At 46.6% G+C, this 18673-nt stretch overlaps 1 protein-coding gene across 26 annotated transcripts in view; it reads right to left on the bottom strand.

Moving 5' to 3' along the window:
- KLHL14 (kelch like family member 14) overlaps positions 1-18673 on the bottom strand; it is a 136579-nt gene that overhangs the window by 77229 nt on the left and 40677 nt on the right. For 24 of the 26 annotated variants that reach the window (XR_015703968.1, XR_015703958.1, XR_015703959.1 and 21 more), the window contains 4 exons: positions 17543-17592; positions 17278-17335; positions 15228-15318; positions 12637-13619 (listed from right to left, as the gene is read on the bottom strand). Coding sequence is in view for 2 of the 26 variants with exons in the window: in XM_087754175.1 (XP_087610301.1) it covers positions 12637-13574 (938 nt within the window). In the remaining 24 variants the exon portion in view is untranslated. Of the gene's footprint in view, positions 1-12636; positions 13620-14613; positions 14990-15227; positions 15319-17277; positions 17336-17542; positions 17593-18673 lie in introns of those variants that run through there. The other 2 variants (XR_015703942.1, XR_015703975.1) reach the window with 2 other exon arrangements.

Genomic DNA, 18673 nt, shown 5'->3' with positions numbered 1-18673 from the left:
AGTTTAGTAAGAACTTAATAGCCAGCACAGTCTCTACAAAAGCACAGGGAACTCTCACATGGCAAAGAGGAGATGGGTTCTTTCACTCAAAGTATCTAATTCGTCTATATTGAGAGCTCTTCCAGTGAGCCAAGTAAAGATAATACAGTGACTCAAGATATGCGTGTTTTAAACTGATGTGTTTTCTTGGAGCCAATTCTGCTTTTTAAGTTTTGGTGTGAATCGCTACCTTTTAGGTTTTGAAAAGAAAATTTCTTTATTACATTATATTTGTGTTTCATATTGCACTGAGTAGTACTGTTAAAATTTTAAAATACATTCTAAAATATGAAAAACATGGAAATGATCACTGCATATACGCAGAAGACTTTTCCAAATATTAATAAAAATGCAATTCAGTGAAACACTACGATGAAGGCAGGATTTAAAAATGTGTGTAATACTTTCGCAAGATGAAGTTTCTCCTGTTCTTGCATTATTACATGTTTGCTATTTGGATAACTCAAGATTACCATGTGAAACGCTCTGCATTATATCTGAAACACTCTCTTATCATAGTCCTTATTTCACAGTGCACTACACTATTCAGTTACACACTGTGGTTCACAGTGTCCCTAGCAAGGCTATTATGATCATCTTGTGTTCAATTAACAGTAGTGGGTCCTGGTCAGGGAAGGCTAAAATAACGTTAACCATGACCAGGCAGGCTGATGTCATGGCAAAAGCTGAGATAAACTTATCCATACCTTATCCCGAAAGCATTTCTTATACCTAGAATCCAAAACTCTAGTTCTCATTGATGAACATACACATGTTGTTATTATTCCGCGCACACCTTGCAGTTTCTGTTCTGCAAAGATTTTAAAACAGTTAATTCACCTTAATTAAGTTCCTGGGTACCCCATGTGGTGTGAAATTTATTTTGTCTACTTACAAGACTGGAAACCAAAGTATATTTTAAAGTCAACATTTTCAAACTTGTACTGTTTCCTTCAGGCACACCAACCTAGGAATTTAAGAACTCATATAAGTGGCTTCGCTTTCGCAGATGCTGAATACCCATCAACATACCTAAATCCTGCTCACTTCAAAGGTAGCGGCAGACATGTATCAGCTCCGAAACTCAGGTCGCTAGTCCATAGTCTAAACTAACCATGAATACAGAGGGCAAAATGCTAAGCCCAAGAGAGTTTATCAACTCACAAGGAATAGGCAGAAAAGACAGTAAGAGACCTCAGTGCTCCTTACAACCACTCCCACCCAAAGCTCTTTTGCAACCTTGATAGCCTCATGTTAATGGAAAACGCATGAATGGGAAATACTCTTCTTGTACATTGTTTTTCTGTATTAGCATACCCATCAATCTTGCACTGATAGGTTTTCCTTATCTGGGCAGTTAGTAGAAGTTCATTCCATCAAGGCTGGCAAGAAAACAAGCCCCAACAACAACAGGTTTGCTCCAGACTCTTCCAGTTTTCAAACAATGCAGTAAGGCTTCCCTCTCTGCATTAGTGAATGCAAAGAAACTGAAAGAATACAACGATGAAGTGGCAATCCTGTGGTTCCTAATTCGGTGTAGTGTTACACATCAGAAAGAAAACTGCATCTCAGACATACAGGTCATCATGGTAATCAATAAAAAAAAAAAGACTATCCAACTATACTTTTCTCTTAACTCAGGCTATAACAAAACCAAAAACCTGGATCACTAATTCTCTTTTAATATAGGCTATCACCATGGCTTTGAGTATGGAGCAAGCCAGGTCACTCTTCAGACCAGGGACCTCACAGACATGGGATGCGTCGCTCCTGCATGAGTGCTGACACAGCAGAGCCAAACTGAACTTCAGGTATTTGCTCACTGAACTCAGGTGCAAACAAAAACAGTCAGAAGACCAGCCCAGATCCAGCAAGAGCAGCTGAATGGGTGGTGAATTTTACTTATATCCACAAATCTCATTACATCAAAGGATTTGAGAAACTGGAGGCCGGCACATAGTGATGCTGTCAAACCAAGAAGTAGCAAGAATCTCGGAAAAACTGGCTGTATTAACCTGCAGCAGAAACTAAGTATTGCAGTTAGGTTTAGATACCAACCTCAAGGTAACAGACAAAGAGCTAAATACACTGTCCCCATCAGCATTTCAGTTGCAGACCTTTTGTTTGTTAACACTGAAGACTTAATTTAATCTTCAGAAATCAGGACAGTCCTTAGCAACTTTTTTCTTCTAAAAAGGCATCTGAAGGAGTGTTGTGTCCAACAAAAATGCAATGGACAATCTAGTTGCAGCCTGCAAATCTGAACTGATGCTGCAGGCATCCATTTGCCTGTGACTGAAGAAACTGTTTTGCCATCACAGAACATGTGATGAGATCTTCAACAATTACCTTCCCCGCTCCTGGACAGGCATTTCAGTGCAACAAAAGTGTCATATGAAAACTGCTTATTTCATTGGGTTTTGGCTTCCACAGTTGACTGCAAAGATAGCCATGATTAGCAACATATGTTTAATAGAGAGAAAATACCATTATCCAGGAGTTTAACTATAAACTTGATGAAAGCCATAAGATACAATGTAGAATTTATTTTGGATGGAGACATTTTGTGAGGTTTTGTTATCACATAAAATGAATTAATGAACATCACAACCTATAGGTGAACAGGCATCCAGAACCTCTTCCTAACACTATAGCACTGCCAGGGGAAGGACCTGAGCTCTCACAGCCGCCAGACCAAGTCCTGCTGGAATTCTGCTGGAACTCTGACCCACCAGGAATATCCTTCTCCTTATGGGCAAAGTACAGACCTAAAAGAATATCCAGATTTTGTCAAAACCTAAAGCATGCTGAGGTGTCTTGCAAATTATGACCAAGAAATTATGTAGTTCTTAGGTTCAAAATACATTAAAAAATATGCTGAATGTGTGAATGTTGCTTTATGAATGGACTTTTCTGACTCTGCTAAGGCACACCTATTTCCCAAGGCACACTTGGAAGAATGTAAAAGAACTTTCTATTAATACTGTACCTGAAAACCAGTCTTATCATTCACTTTAGCGCCATGAAGATTTGTTTTCATCTTTTCATTCTCAATGTGGGAATGCTTAGCAGAAGGCCCTGAGTACAAGTTTTCATTGCAGCAGAGCTCACCGTAACGTTCACCGAAGAGGTTCAGTGATGCCCAAGAGACACCTGCTCTCCTGCTCATTTAATACCTCTTGCTGACCACTGACAGACTGAAGTTTAGGAACATAAATACTAAGTTAGGAATGATTTGCTGCAGACATTGATTTGTTGGTTTTGTCCCCTGAATCTACTAGATGCAGGTTTTTTTAGATAGAAAAAAGGAGAATCACTGTTTGCTCCAAGAACAATCTTTCCTATTTGTCTCCATCTAAAAAGCAGAAGTCTAAAGGTAAGTGAATCTTTTGTCTGACAGGCCACACTTAACTGTTACAAAGTTATCTGACAAGTTAAAGTTTTCTTTATTTCTACAGTTGCCAGACAATTTTCCATCCCTTGTATTTTCTTCACTGAAAGGTTAGTCAGGCACTGGACCAGGCTGCCCAGGGAAGTGGTGGAGTCCCCATCCCTGGAGGTATTTAAAAGATGGGTAGATGAAGTGCTTAAGGACATGGTTTAGTGGTGGACTTGGCAGCACTAGATTAATGGTTGGACTTGATGATCTTTTCCAACCTAAACGATTCTATGATTCTATTAAAATAACTTAGAATCTGTTTGGAGCTCTGAATACCAGATTTTTCTTTATGAATCCAATCCTACTGCCGTTACTAGTTTAGAATGGTGTCTAAGTAAATCTTGAGGAGTTAAGGTATTTTTTTAGCTGGAAGGCTTTTTAAAGTGAATGTCCCTTCCTTTTGGGATAAGAGCCTCTGAACTAATATGTAGCTTAGGGGTGGGCAACTATCCTGGAAGAGTGGCATCTACCATCAGCGTTCCTTTGGGAGGAACACACAGGAATGTGCTTCTCATCTTTGTCTCCCTGTATTACCAGCTTATTCTTCATGTTGACAGGAGACTGGAACAGTTCCCCAGAAAGATGCTCAGTAGCTTTCCCATACGGAGTCCTGCCAAGGTTGCTGTATTTGTACACAACACTTGTTCCTTACAGCTTGAGACAGGCTTTAGTCGATGCATTGCCTATGTGAGATCACAAATAGTACTTCTATAGTGACAGTATCTACACAAATAGATCATCTGAACACAAGTCTTTAAATTCACTGAGATCTGAATGCTACAGATATCCTTACTAGCCACACAGTATTCAAAGCATTGTAAGGGATTTGAATCAAAAGAATTTTACTAGCAAAACTTATACTGGTAAATGCGTCACAAAGCCTCCCATGTCATGAATCTTATTGGCAAAACTATGCAAACGACGGATCTTCCATATTGTCGGAAGTTCTGACAAATCTTAAAGAAATTCCCTTGATCCTGAATACTTTTAAAAATGAAAATAAAGAAAATGTCAAAGCTAGATGCTTTTGCAATTTGCTTTCCCTTCCCCACCCTTTTATTTTGTTTGTTTTGGATAGAGGTGGTAAAATGGAAATGTTTCTAGAATGCTTCAGGGTGGTCAAATCTACATTTTTCCCCTAGGAAATTCCAATCAACTCTTCTTTTTGATTTTCAGACTGTGAAAAGTCAAGAAGGTCCTTCTCTTGTTTGATTGTATATCGGATGCCCATGACAACAGGTCTCTGCATCACAGGCTGTGTTCTCCCCAGCTGAGTCTCCTTTTCCTTAGGAAGCTGAGGAGAAGGAACACAACTTGCTGCTGTCTCACCCAAGCTATGACTGGTTACCTTTTCCACTGCTTTTTTTCTTTTCTGAAAGGAGGCAGCAGTCAGGGAAGATAGGAAGAACCAGCTGTGGCATTAACTTCTATTTACTTCCAGCTTCAGTGCAAACTGTCTGTTCCCATTGAACTTGGCAGCTGATAATATTTGCTCAAAGTTTATTGTCTGCTTTCCAAGAATACAGCAAGAAGTGTTGACTACTAAGTACTAGGCATGACGGTCTTTAAAGAAAATTTCAGGAAGGCAGCAAATATGATTGATTTTGTGTTCTATGTTTGCTCTCCTCGCTCTCCTTGCCCCCAAGGCCCGCTGTACTTTCTCTTCAAGTACAAATCCAAATAATTACACCATCGCAGCTCTGTTCCATTTACTGCTCAGCAGTTACAGAGTCAGAACCTCCATATTCTTCTGCTATAAAGAAGAAACTATAGTGACCCCAGGCCACAATGTGCCTTCAAAGATCCTCTCCTTTCTATCTCCTCTTTCCACATGAAGGTGATGCGCATCAGGCAAAGAGCGAACAGAAAAGCCTCACACAGGACACGCAGGCAGCCAAGACAGGTGTGTGTGATGCTCACCATGATCCTACAGCACTCCATTTGTAAGAGGTACACCCCGAGTATAAATCATTCCAGGAGGACTTTGTTTGAGAGGGAAATTCCTTACCGAGGAGGCTCTGCACCACCTGTGGCCTGCGTTCTCCCTGACAGGACAGTCCTAGATTGTGTTGCCAAAGCATGGGCAAGAACAGCACGGGACCTCATGGGAGACAGCTCTGTCCTTTTAGGGACCCATGGGATTTGTAAATGAGCTGCACAGACTGTTGCAGGTGTTGAAAAGGGGCATTTTTGCTCAAGTACAGCATTTGAGGAGGAAGTTCCTGTTTTCGCAGACACTTTGCCCTCAGTTTGAGTGGCTTAGTAAGACTATTTTTTTTAACTTATCTTAATTTTCCCTCTAGAACAAGGCGGCTCAAAATCCAGTGAAAGATTTCCCCTCTTGGAAAAAGAGTTTGGAGATGCAGATACTTGAAGATGCTTCAAGTGCGAAAAGGGGCAGGGTGACGGAAAGCCGAGGAGCAGCGCAGCCCAGCCAGCTGCAGAAGCCTCTGGAGATCCAAGCTGAGAGGCCTGGAGCAGTCGGCGCCGGTGCGTGTGAGGCAGGGAGCCTGGTGGAAGGGGCACTGAGGGGCCAGGGGCCATGGTAGCAGAGGATTCAAGATAAGGGGCAGGCAGAGGCGAAGCTCAGGTAGGTTGGATCTGGGGAAGAGCCCTATCTGGCAGAGTGGCCTGAGAGCAAGGAGGAGCATATGAGGCAGACTGGTAAGGGAAAATGAGTAGTTTGGATGTTCAAAAGGCTTTGAAGCATGGGATTCCGAGAAACTGAAGTTCTGGAGCAAGAGAAAGCAGGAGGTGGGGAAGGAGCTGGAGGTATTGGGACTATGTGTCGCCTAAGGACATAAATCAGTAGGGGCTGGCAGGTTACAAAGGAGACTATCCCAACTAGTACCTCCAACCAGGACACTGGCTGGCAGGGGAAGGGGAGTACCTGCACGTGGTACTTGGTACCCTTTCTTCATCTACAGCTGTTGGAGAGACAGTTGCCCATAAGAAAGGCCACTAAATGCTCTTCATAAATTGTATTTCTCCCAACGAGTACTATAACTAGGCCAAGAAACTGGCTATCCCCTATGCCACCGCAGCTCTCGAGGATTTTACCAGCCAGGCCATATGTGTCTTTAAGAAGGCTCCCAAGGACCGCCCTGACCCACAGCAGTCCTTTTAGGAACACGGTGCTGCCTCTGACCTTAACCTGAGCTGCAGGCCTCCCTCCCTCTTGGATACTTGGATACGTCTCCCCACTTACACCTCACCACTAGCTTGTCTCCAGAGGCAAATGAATGCACATAAGGCAAGTAAGGCAAGTAGGTGAGACTAACTAGGATTAAACCGACTACAGGTCTGTGGTTCACTTCCCTGCAGCCTCTAATGTGTCAGTCTCCTTTCTGCAGCTCAGCTGAGAGAGTCCTGGCACAGGTACAATTTCCTGATATTAATTCAGGCACATAAGACCTGATCCAAAGCCCACTAAAATAAACCAGAGCTTCATGTTCACTTCATCCATACCGTAATGCAAATGTTAATAATTCACATACATTTTAAGGTATGTTTTGTATCCGGACATTCATTTGGGGTTTGAAATATTTCTCAATTGCACTTAACCATGAGTACAAATTTTAGTTAAAAATCCAAATATTGGTGTCAGGATCACAAAGGGACAGGCAGGTGGCTGTTACTAGAACACACAACAATGTGTTTCAGTGAAAAAACAAGCAAATTTTTTTACAACCACCAAACACACCCTACTGAGATCCTACAAAAATCTTAGCAGAAAAAGAAGTTAAATTGAACTAGTCTGTGACATTTGTAGACAAATAGTGTATTCACGAAGTTAATTATTTAATTGCCAAGGGAGGTAACCAGTTTCTTCCAATTTTTAATCTCCTCTGTGGAAAGTAAAACAAACTGGGTATATATGTCTTCCACATAAATGCTAGCATCTCACACTGTTCATCACTTTACATTTTCCTTCTTCATCAACAGTTACCACCTTCCTACTGAGTGAAAACTGGTCGTATCATCTTCATCACCTGTCACTGTTTAATTTGCTGTCACTTTCACTAATATCACCTAACACCAAACAGTCTGGATGACACGCTCTCCCCACTGAAATTAAAGAAAAACCTCCACAATCAGCTTCAGCAGGACCAGAATTTGCACTTCTAATCTCCTCAAGGTCTAGTAGTCCAGGGAACAAAAGTATAGAAAAACAGCTGGGTCTGTACATGCTGGGACTTTGCTGAACACAGAAAACAGCACAGCCAGGGTTAGGCTTCTTATCTCTTTGTCTTTTTATTTCCCTCCTTTCTCTTTTGCTCTTTAATTCTGTATTTCCTGCCTACGACTTTTGCCACCTCAGGTCACTTCGTTGATCCCTGTCCATTTTTCCTCCCCCACATCTGAATAGCTTTTCCAGAAACTGAAATACTGAGCTGTTATTGACAACAGATGCTGTTTCTGCCAAGAATTAGGTTTTTTTCCTTTTGTTTCATTCCCTCTCTTCTTTTTCTCTGCCGGGGTCTTTTTTGTTTTGCTTGTCTCCTTTCCTGTCTGGTATGCTATTCTTTCACTTTTCTCTGTTCAAGACTCTTCTTCTCTCCCCTTTTCCCTCATTTGTACTTCCTTGCTTCCGCTACTTATGTCCTGTTTTTCCCCTGGAGTATCTTAATTCCTTTGTTTTTCTGCATTTTCCCCTCTCTCCCAGCTTTACTTTCCTCACTCCCCTCTGCCTTCAGGTACCTGATGCAGCTGTAGAGACATCTAACTGCTGCTCTGCCTGCAAATCCTGGGAGGAGCTGACCGGCCCGAACCATTGATGTCGACAGGAGCTGCATGTGTCCTGCAGCCGACAAACACCTCCCAGACCATAAGGGGCTGCTTCTTCCCACCCAGCCTATCTTCTCATGCCTGTCTGGAACAGAAGTCATTGTAAATAGTTACAGGCAAGTGAAACCATAAAATCATGGCAATGTTCTATTAAAAGGCAACAATATTTAGGTAAAACATTTAATAATCAGCCCCATCATTTAAATATTTTTTCTATAGTGCTCCATTCCCTGTCTACAGCTATAGTGTGCATTAGCACAAGCAAAATTCAAGTTAAAAGCTAGGCATTTCATAGCAGTGATGTGTTTTTAACCATTTTCATTGTTGCAAGTAAACATGGAAGCAATAATAATTCTCACTAGCTCATTCATCTTTAAAAGTGAAATTCTTTCCAGCAACACAGGAATGCTCTAACATAGAACTTTTTAAAAATTGAAAATACATACCATGTATTGTGTAAAATATATTATATTACACGATAAAGCACAGAGCCATTTTAATCAACTCAATACTCTAGTGAAGTCCCGAGAGTCAAATAAATAACCGGAAGACGAACATTCCTCTATCTAAATGCATTTTCTTCCCAGAACAACAGAAAACATGACACAACACAGAATTATCTGTGTCTCTCAGGGACAGACAAACATCATTTAAGCCTAACTTTCAGGGTCACCATAATGGGCCCAATACACTCCATGCTGAAATCAACTGGGATTGTTTTTACTAATGTCAAAACTGACTGTGCCTCAAAAGGCTTTACGAGCGGCTTGTGTGCTGAGGCCCCACTGTAGGTGAGGATCACAGAGGCCCGAAAGCTCCTGGTTTCCTAACCTGGAAAAGGGAGATCAAAGTCAACAGAATTACTAACTTGCTTAGAGTGGAGCACCTGATCAAATGCCCGATCAGAGCCAAAACACCCACCCGTCGTGGTAAAGTCCTAAACCTCAGACTGCCCGGCAAGGTTCACAAGTCAGGAACGTCATTCCTCAACTTTTTAAATGATGGTCGCTTAGTTGCTGTACTTTGAAAAATAATTTTACAAAAATGCAGGAGGGCGTTCAACTGTTATCTTCCCTCAGGAAATTTCATGAAGAAAGAATCTGCTCTCCCTGCAGGTAAGGAGTGTTTTTCACTGTGGCACAAAAGACAACCCGGGTGTCTTCTAGCCCCAGCATCACTTGCACTGCAGGATCTGCAATTGTAGCACAAACTTTATAAATAACTCTGCTCATAGTGCGCAGACTGGCTCTTATGATCCAAAATCGTTTTCCTCCAGCCCTGACAACAGCAAAAACTTGTGTTTGTCAGAAAAGCAAGCACATGTGATTTACCACATAAAAAAACAAGCTTAAAGAAAGAATCAGTGCTATTTTACAGTTACATTTCAGAAGAGAATCACCGTATTTCGAGCTTCCCATTACACTTGTTTTGTTTAAGAAATGTAAGTAGCCCCATTTCCAAAGTACTCCAAAGTGGTAGTGCGCGTATGGATGTGCATGTACATATGCGTACACACTTTGTTTTTAAGTAGCGTGTTACAAAAAAAAAAAAGTTCTTTCTAAAAACGTAGAAAAGTTATTGGCAAGTTCTAATTCTGAGTGCGATTCTCCTAATCTCTTCAATACGCAGTCAGCAGGTGGCTATGGCACTGTGCTGCTTGCATTTCTCACCAACCCATACTGTACTGTGCAGTGTATATTATACTGCACAAGAGGAACAGTTAATCTCTTTCTAAAGACATGTGAATCTTTTGTGAATGACCTTTCATTAAACTTTAAATTCCAAATTACCAAGGTCACCACTGCTCACAGAAAAGGTAATCAAAGTTTTAAAGTCCTTTTCTGTGTAGTAATTTTCATCTGTTTGCACACATACTTAACTGTTAGTTACTTTTAAGATTTCCTTCCACAAATTAGTAACTTAAGAAACTCTTTGCAGATTTTCTTCCATAAAATAAAATTCTACTGAATGAATGTCAACCTGTCATTGCAGATTTAGAGAAACTATGAGTAACAGGAAGGATAAGTAAGTCTGGAAATCTCTATAGTCTTGGGTATGTTTCTTTTGTTTCTTTGTTCATGTTTAAGAAGGCATTTGTACACTTAGGCAGCCTGATGAAATCTTAAAATGATTAAGATTCAAAGACCGGCCTTCATGACCTTTATGAATTCCCAGAAGTATCATCCAAGACCCAAAATGAAAATATACCAATTGTATTCTGTATCACAGAGCATTTCAACATCTCCAACACTTTAACATTTTTGAGTAAGTTCTAATGCCTGCCTATAAATAAGAGAAAACTAAATGGTTTTGCTCCCATTTCACCGCCACTGAAGAACCCAATCGAGAGAAGCTAGCTACAACACTGTCATTAAACACACGTCAAAGTTGAGAAGGTGATGGTACGTTTTCACCCACTGTGGTTAAGGGTCTCTGAACTACCACTGCCTGCAGAGATGTGCAGACCTATTACAAATAAAAAATGTGGTGTTTGTGGTATTCGGAGTCCCCCATAAGTCATTAAGTAAGCGCAGCTTAGAATCTAATCTAGGTCTACTTAAAGTGCGATCCTTTTGTGTACGCTCCCGCTTACAGGGAAAGCCAGCTCCCAGCACCAGGGGTATCAGATTCTTGCAGCATCCATGACACTTGTAAGCATTCAGTGGTCAGAACACCACTACATATCCCTCAAATGACATGGACCAGTGAAGCTGGAAGGTATCTTCACTGAACCAAGCCGGCTGGTATCTCAGCAATCCACCAGGACACGAGCCCCGGCATGCCCCCGGCGGCGTGCAGAATCTCGCCTGAGAAGGAGGTGGTTGGCTTTGCATTTTTGAAAGTCAACAGTTTTGAATATTGAAATGCAAAGGGTACACACCAGCTACAACAGCGGCATCTCAAAAACACTTTACGCTGCAAAATGCTGGTATTCAGTTTTTACTGTAGGATTTCGGAATGAGATTCAGTTAAGACAGCAAGGTGATAAGCACGACAAAACGCTAAAAGAGCGAGCTAGCCAGAGATAATAAAAGAAGGCACAGTATTTTCAAAGTTAAATCATCGGGGTACCTATTACATGAAGATACAAAGAATCCTCTGCATTAATGCTAACAGAGCATATTATCTAAAATATATAATAACGTACTAGTTTTTCTTGCTGCTGTTAAGTCATTAATAATATCCACCTATTAGTTAAAAAGCTGAATGATACTAAGCATGCTTTGATTTCTGCGCTACCGTGCCACTGTAGTTGGAAGATGGTATTATCTTTCCGTTTTTGAATGAAATGAACTATAAACATATTTTAAAAGGAGAAAAATAAATATCCCCTTCATTTCGGGTATATTTACTGCTCATTAAACTACATGCTGTGCTTTCAGTTCCTAACACCAACCTCATATTGTCAATCTTTTGACATCATGATTCATTACCTTATTAAATGAAAATAACTGACATGTCATAGATGTAAGGACTATGAAGTCACAAGTTTCCACGCACAATATGGACATCACCCAAACATCAGCGATACCAGGGTGTGCACGAATAATGCAGTTATTTCTGGAAATAATTAATTAGATTTAGGACTTGGGATATCACAGCTTAAAACGCCCTGAAGATGCAACTCCTTGTGAAGGAGTAACATCGCGGGGAAAAAAAATAAATAAATATGGCCTATAATAAACAATTACAACAGGTTCCCAGAGCGCGGGCTCCCATCGGCCCGGCGAAGCCTCACGTTCACACGTTAGCCCCGGGGACCGGGCACGACGGCTGAGGGAGCTGCGACCGCCGCCAGCACGCCGGGAGGCCGGGGAGCGGGGCGGGCACGGCCCGGCCTCCCCGGGCGGGCAGCCGAGGCACCCACCCGCGGCCGCTCGCCCCGCCGGCCGCCTGCCAGGAGGCCTCCCGCCCTCGGACGCGGCCTCCGCCCCCGCCGCTGCGCTGCCGGGGGCCCGGCCCCCCGCGCCTAGCGCCGCGCCGCCGGCGAGGCGCCCCCCGGGGCCGCCCCCAGCCCGGCCCGGCTCTCGGCGCAACGGCCTCCCCCCCGCGCCGGAGGGCGGGCGGCCGGAGCGGGCGCCGACCGCCACCGCCGGCCGCAGCGGCCCCGCCGGGCCGAGGGGAGGGGACGAAAAGTTTGGCGGTGCCGGGGGCGGGCAGCGCGGCCCCGCCGCCGCCCTTCAACCGCCGCCGCGGGCGGGTTCCCGCCGCCCGGCCCGGCCGCAGCCGCAACCGCAGCCGCCGCGCCGCCCCCTGCCCGCCGCCACCTCAGCCCTGCGGGGACTCCCCGACCGCCCGCGGCCAAAAGCCGCCGAGGGGGCGCCTGTGAGGGAAGGTGTCGTCCCCCCCCCCCCCGCCGCCCCCCTCACCTGCTGGCCAGGCTCTGCCGGCAGTGCTGCCTGAAGGGCATCAGGTGGTAGTTCATGGCGTCCAGCAGCAGCTTCTGGCAGACGGGGTCGGTGCGCATGAAATCCACCGACTGGACCCGCTCCACCAGCTCCGGCGCCGGGATGAGGGCGAAGCGGAGGCGCTTCATCAGGTCCGGGGCGTACTGCATGCGGGTCTCCCGGTCGTGCTCCAGCCAGAGCACGGACATCTGGAAGAGCGCCAGCTCCGACTCGACGGGGGGGGGCAGCGAGTCGAGCAGGGCGCGCATCTCCTCGAAGTTGAGCAGCAGCACGTCCTCCACCAGGTACTTGTTGGCCAGCTTCTTGGTCTCCTCCAGGCCGTGCAGGGCGGCGATCTTGCACACCTGCTTGTAGTTCTGCACCGAGATCTGGTCGTTGAGGAACTGCACGCACAGCTTGGTGACCTGCGGGATGTGCAGGATCTTGCTGACCGACAGCACCTCCTCCACCGTGTCCAGCGAGAGGGTCACGTTGGCCGTGTACAGGTACTCCAGCACCAGCCGCAGCCCGATGGACGAGCAGCCCTGCAGCACCAGGTTGTTGATGGCCCGCGGGCTGGCCAGCAGCTTGTCCTCCGGGGAGGAGGACGGGGTCCCGGGCTCCTCCTGCGGCTGCGACGGCGGCGGCTCCTTCGGCGGGCCTCCCAGCCCGTCCTGGGCGCCGGGCCCCAGCCCCAGGGCGTGGGGGTGCCCGCCGCTCCCGCCGCCGCTGGAGAAGAGGGATCGGAAGTACTGGGAGCAGGAGGCCAGCACGGCCTTGTGGCAGTGGAACTGCTGGCCCTGGGCCGTCAGGGTCACGTCGCAGAAGAGCTGCTTCCTCCAGAGCAGGTTGAGGCCGTGCAGCAGGTTGTCGCTGTGGCTGGGGTCGAAGGTGGAGGTCCTGTCCCCGGATCTGGACATGGCGAGCGGCCTCCGGCACACCTGCCTTTTAAACCCTCCTCCAACCTGGGCAGAGGGGTGGGGAGGAGAGCGGGGTGGGGGGGACACACGGGACGACACAACAATAAACACACAGAGCTTTAGAGGCCCGGAGGGCGCATCCCGGCCGTGTGCGCACGGGCGGCGGGGGGAGCGGCCGGGGGGACGGGCTCCCCTCTGCCCGCCGAGCCGCCCCCCCCTCCCCGCCCCGGGCACGGACGGGCTCGCTCGGAGGGGCCGCAACTCGGGAGGGCTGGAGCAGATTTATTTTTTCGGCCTCCCCCCGTACACACCCCCCCCCCACACACACACCCCTTTCTCCTCCCTCCTCGGTGCAAACCGGGCTGCTCTCCAGGGGAGGAGCGAGGAAGCCGGGGACGTTTTCAAAGCTGAGCCACCCCCCCCCCCCCCCCAAAAAAAAAAACAAAACAAAGCAAAACAAAAAAAACCCCATCAACCACCCAAGCAATCAAACACACACAAAATAAGCGCCCCCCCCCAAACTCCGCGATGCCCAGAAGAAGTACTAAGTGACTGAAACTCTGCCGGGAAGGCGAGCAGCGGCCCTGCCCGCCGCCAGCCCCCGGCCCCCTCCGGCCGCTTTGGCAACTCGGCGGCGCCGGGACCCGCTTCCGCCCCGGGGCCGGGGGGCGGCGTGCCCGGGGCGGGGGCCCCGCCGCTGGCCGGCACCCAAGTTGGGCCCCCCTTCTCCGCCCCAGCAGGGACGGGGGGTTGCAGTACTTCGCGCCCCGGAGGGGGGGGGGAAGCGGCAGCCCCCGGCCCGGCGAGGGGCCGCCCGCTGCTGTCCTGCCCGGCCCGCTTCTCCTCGCAGCAGACGGCGCCGCTGCCGTAACTCCGGTAACTACGTGAAGTTCAAGTTGGGGGAAGGACGGGGGAGGCGGGCGGGGGCGGCGGGGAGCAGGGCCCTGCCCGGCGGCCCCGGTCCGGCCGGGCCCCGCCGCGCCCCCCCGCCCCGGCCCGGGGAAGGGGTCGGCGGGGCAGCCCCGAGCCGCGGCCGCACCTGGGGGGGCCGCGCAGCCACCGACCCGCGCTGGCCGCATCCCGCCCCGCGGAGCGCCGCCGCTCTTCCTCCTCCTCCTCCTCCTCGGCGGGATCCCGCCGAGACCTGCTCCTGCCATTGCAGCGCGCTCAGTCGCTCCTCGCCAGCGCTGAGCTTCCTCTGCCTCCCTTCACCCCCCCCGCCCCATTTCTCGGCACAGCGAGGGGCTCCCTCCAGCCGCTTCCCCTGCCCCGCCGCCGCTCAGCCCCGCTCCGCGCCCCGCCGCCGGCTACAGAAACCTCCCGGAGCCTCTCCCTTTAAGTGGACCCGGTCAATCCCCCCCTCCCCACCGCACACACACACACACATACATGCACACACGCATACACACACACACACACACGCAGACTCTCCTCCTCTTTCTCCCTCCCCTTCTTTCTTCCTCGTTTTGCCCATTTCTTGCAATCGGAGTTTATTCTGCAAACGCGTTCGTTACACAACTGCCCCCCCCCGCACACACTTCCAGCACACACACCCGCACACGCAGACACCCCTCTCCTCTCCCCCAACAACAAACAAATCAGGAGACACAAGAAAATGCACAGAGACGGTTAGACACAAGGCCAGAAACTTACCTGCTCCACAACCAGCTGCCAAAGTAAAGGTTCACTTAAGCTCCCCCCCAAAAAAATCAATTGTCCTTCCTTTTTAAAGGTTTGCTCGCTCCTTCCAAAAAAAAAAAAAAGAGGGAGAGAAAAGAAAGAAAGAAAAAAAAAACCTTCTGGTTCCCAACTCGGAGCAGTCACTCTTTACAATTTATTTTGTCGTACATCATTTGATCACCATGAATTAGCAACAGCAAGAAAATGTACGAGAGAGAGAGAGAAGGAGAGAGAGAGAAAGAGAGAGAGAGAGAGAGCGCAGAGCTTTCTGCAAGAGAAGAAGAAGAAAAAATGTACGTGTGACAAATTATGCTACCAAGAAACAACACATCATTATCCTTGGGCCTGGGGCTCAGTGAGTCGTAACGAGAGTAATAGGAAATCCACGGTTGGGGAGAGAAACGGTCGTGCATGGCCAGTGGAGAGAGACCATACAGGGGGATGGATGCTGGAGAGACTCGCAAAATTATGGCTCAAGGCTATTGTAAAAATTGTCGAGCGTAAATGACTGCGATTTCAAACATCTTTGGAAGAAAGAAGGGGAAAAAGCGAGCCCCCCCCTCCTCTCTGCCTCCCTCCCTCTCGCTCTCCCTCTCTCTTCTCTCTCTCTATAAAGAACCGTCAAGTTTTAGTGCGCATTGCTAATTAGTCAATTTCTCTCTGCCTTCACAGGCTGGCGACTTTGCTGCTGAGCTGAAACTGCTAATTTCTGTGACCAGCTTTTTTCTTAGCTGTGATCTGGATGAATGAGTAGCTGTCTCACAGAGATGACAAAAATAAACTCTAATCCCCCCAAAAATTTCCACTACATCTTTCTCATGCATAGATTTATGATCTTCAAGCACCCTGTGCAATATGCAAACTTTTTGTGTGCGAGTGTGTGTGTGTGTTGCTGGGCGGGGGGGGAGGTAAGTCTGTTGTATTCAGGTTGCACAGTATTTGTTTTGTGTCTCTGCTCTCCCCCCGCACCCCGAATGTGATGGAAATAATGTCTGATTTCAGTACCTGATACATTGTCGCCCACCCCTCCACCCCCTTGTATTTATATTATTGCTTTGAGAGGGTACATCCTCCTTCCTTGCAAGTATGATGAGGCTGGAGGGGCTGAGGGGAGAGAAAGAAAGTGAGGCTACTAAATGGTGTTAGTGGTAAAACGTTCCCTTTACATTTGTTCCTCTGCACTGTTCAAGATTTATGATCTTGTTTGAAGGCATATTTTCTCTATCGTTTTGTCTGGTTAGACAACCGTCTCTGAACTTCACTGTCAGCTCTTCAACAGATAAGGGTTCAGAAGTCACTTTTTTTTTTATTGGAAGATTAGCATATTGTCAGATTTGTCTTTCGGTTTCGAGACTTTGCAGTGCAGAAGCCTGAATCAAATGGCAGGAAAGCAGCTGCTATTTCATAAATGTAACCTTTCAACTTTCTGCCAGAGCTGATACCCTAGGAACGTGCACAGCACAGCCCATGGGTTGGGGCTTTGTTTTGGTTTTTGCTCCTTTAGAGTTGTAACAAGCAGAGGGAATTCTCATTGTAGGCATTTTGGGCTTTTTCTTTCCACCAAGGGGCATTTTGGTAGAGGACATGTTCTCCACACTTTATCTCATGATATATTGCACCCTCACATTTATAGCTCTGTTCTCCTGTTGTCAAACCTCCAATTGTCAAAAAAAAAAAAGAAAAAAAAGAAAAAAAGGTGGAATGTATGCCCTTGAACGAAATGCACATGAAAGGAGACTGGAGCAAGCACTTACAGAAAGTTTTACCTGATGTGAAAGCCATGAGCCCTATCCCCTTTCCCAGATAATACTCAGGCTCCCGTTAATTAAAATATACACCAGGAGAGGGACTTTGACTGCGAGGTCTCATGGTCTTTCTCTTTGACTTGGCCAAGGATGCCAGTGCGTTTACAGAGTTGGGGTCAGATTGCTCATGAAGGCAAAGGACTGGAACTGAAAGGCATCAAGGTGGTTTTTGATTTTATTTATTTTCTGATGACCTCAAAGAAGAAGTTCTGCCATACCTTTCTGGTTTTCCTCACTAGATAGCTCCCTTCCTCCTCCCTTGGACGTCAATTGTTTCTGCAAGAAATTTCCAAGAGAAATTAGGCAGGTGGTGTTTTAGGGCATGGTATTCTTCCCAAAAGAATGACACCATAGTATGCTGGTTCTAAAATGGTTTTCTTTGCTTTGCTCCCATTGTGCCCCCCGCCCCCCCCCGGTTGTACCCTGTTGGCCACCCAGATTTTGCCCCTGTTCAGGTGAAAAGAAACATAAATTATAAGGCACCTCCATTTCGATAGTAGCTGGTGTCTTCAGTGATGCGAGTTGTCTTCCAACTGTAGTAGACAGGAAGAACAATTTTTATATCATGCTTGTGCTGCTGAACTTTACTGCTGTAATGGCTGTAAATAATCCCCACGGGGTTTTGTATCAGTTTTCACTGAGTGATGTGTCACACTCTCCTATACCACTGTAAGCTGCCAAAATAGGTCTGTGCCAATGTGTAGCAAGTTTCTGGGACTAGCATACTGGTATGTTTTGCTCCTTAGTGAAAAGACCTGGTTAATTTTTATTTAACTTTGCTACACTAACTTGAGTTGAAATAAAGTTCAGTCTTACTTATGTATATGATTTGTCGTCACTTATGAATTACATTGGACAAATATTTCCAAAAGTCCTGGGTATGGTATTTTCTAAATGGGCTTGAACACTTTTGAAAGGAGACTTCAGTCTTTCTAACTCACTTGTGTGCGTTTCAAAATTTTATGCGTTATATCTGCAAAGTAGAAAATTAAAGTTCCTCTCTTATAGACGGCAACTGTCAGCAGAAAATACCATGTTTTTAGTTCCTTCTGCAGTCACTCCCTGATGTGTACCATGTAAAATTATCCGTTTTTTTCTGTGGAGCAAAACTAGATGTACTTGCCACTTGGTTTAAGCGGGGACTTCATGTCTCTAGTTTGTAAGCCTAAGACCATCACAGACTTCAGGGAAACCACTGGGGGTGAAGAGCATCTCCTCCGAGGCACTGAACACATACTAACTCCCAAGCCTTCCCTATCGTAGCTATACGGCTCTATCCCTAAGCAGGATTTCCAAAGAACAGTGGGCGGTGCCCCATGCTTTCATCTTTCCAAAGCCAGGGGTTAGTAGATATCGTGCTTTTACTTGTCTTCCCTTAGCTCATCTCTTTTCTTCCATGCAGACTCCTCAACTTACTGAAGCCTCACTGCAGAGACTTGTAGTAGGGAGGTCAATACCACGAAAGGAACCGAATCACATCTTGCAATTAAAGGAAGAGGCCCTCATGCAGAGGAGGCCTTCATCAAGAAAGTATAATGTGTTGTCATTAAAATCCCAGGGAACAAACTCGGTAAATAAGCAAGGTAAATACTTTTCAGTAAGAGTAATTACATA

This window comes from Nipponia nippon, unplaced genomic scaffold (assembly GCF_047370975.1).
Source record: "Nipponia nippon isolate SJK-2023a ecotype South Korea unplaced genomic scaffold, ASM4737097v1 scaffold_1, whole genome shotgun sequence".
NCBI classification, from domain to species: domain Eukaryota; kingdom Metazoa; phylum Chordata; class Aves; order Pelecaniformes; family Threskiornithidae; genus Nipponia; species Nipponia nippon.
Note: the sequence above shows the minus strand (reverse complement) of the source record. Positions and strands in the feature narration are given on the sequence as shown.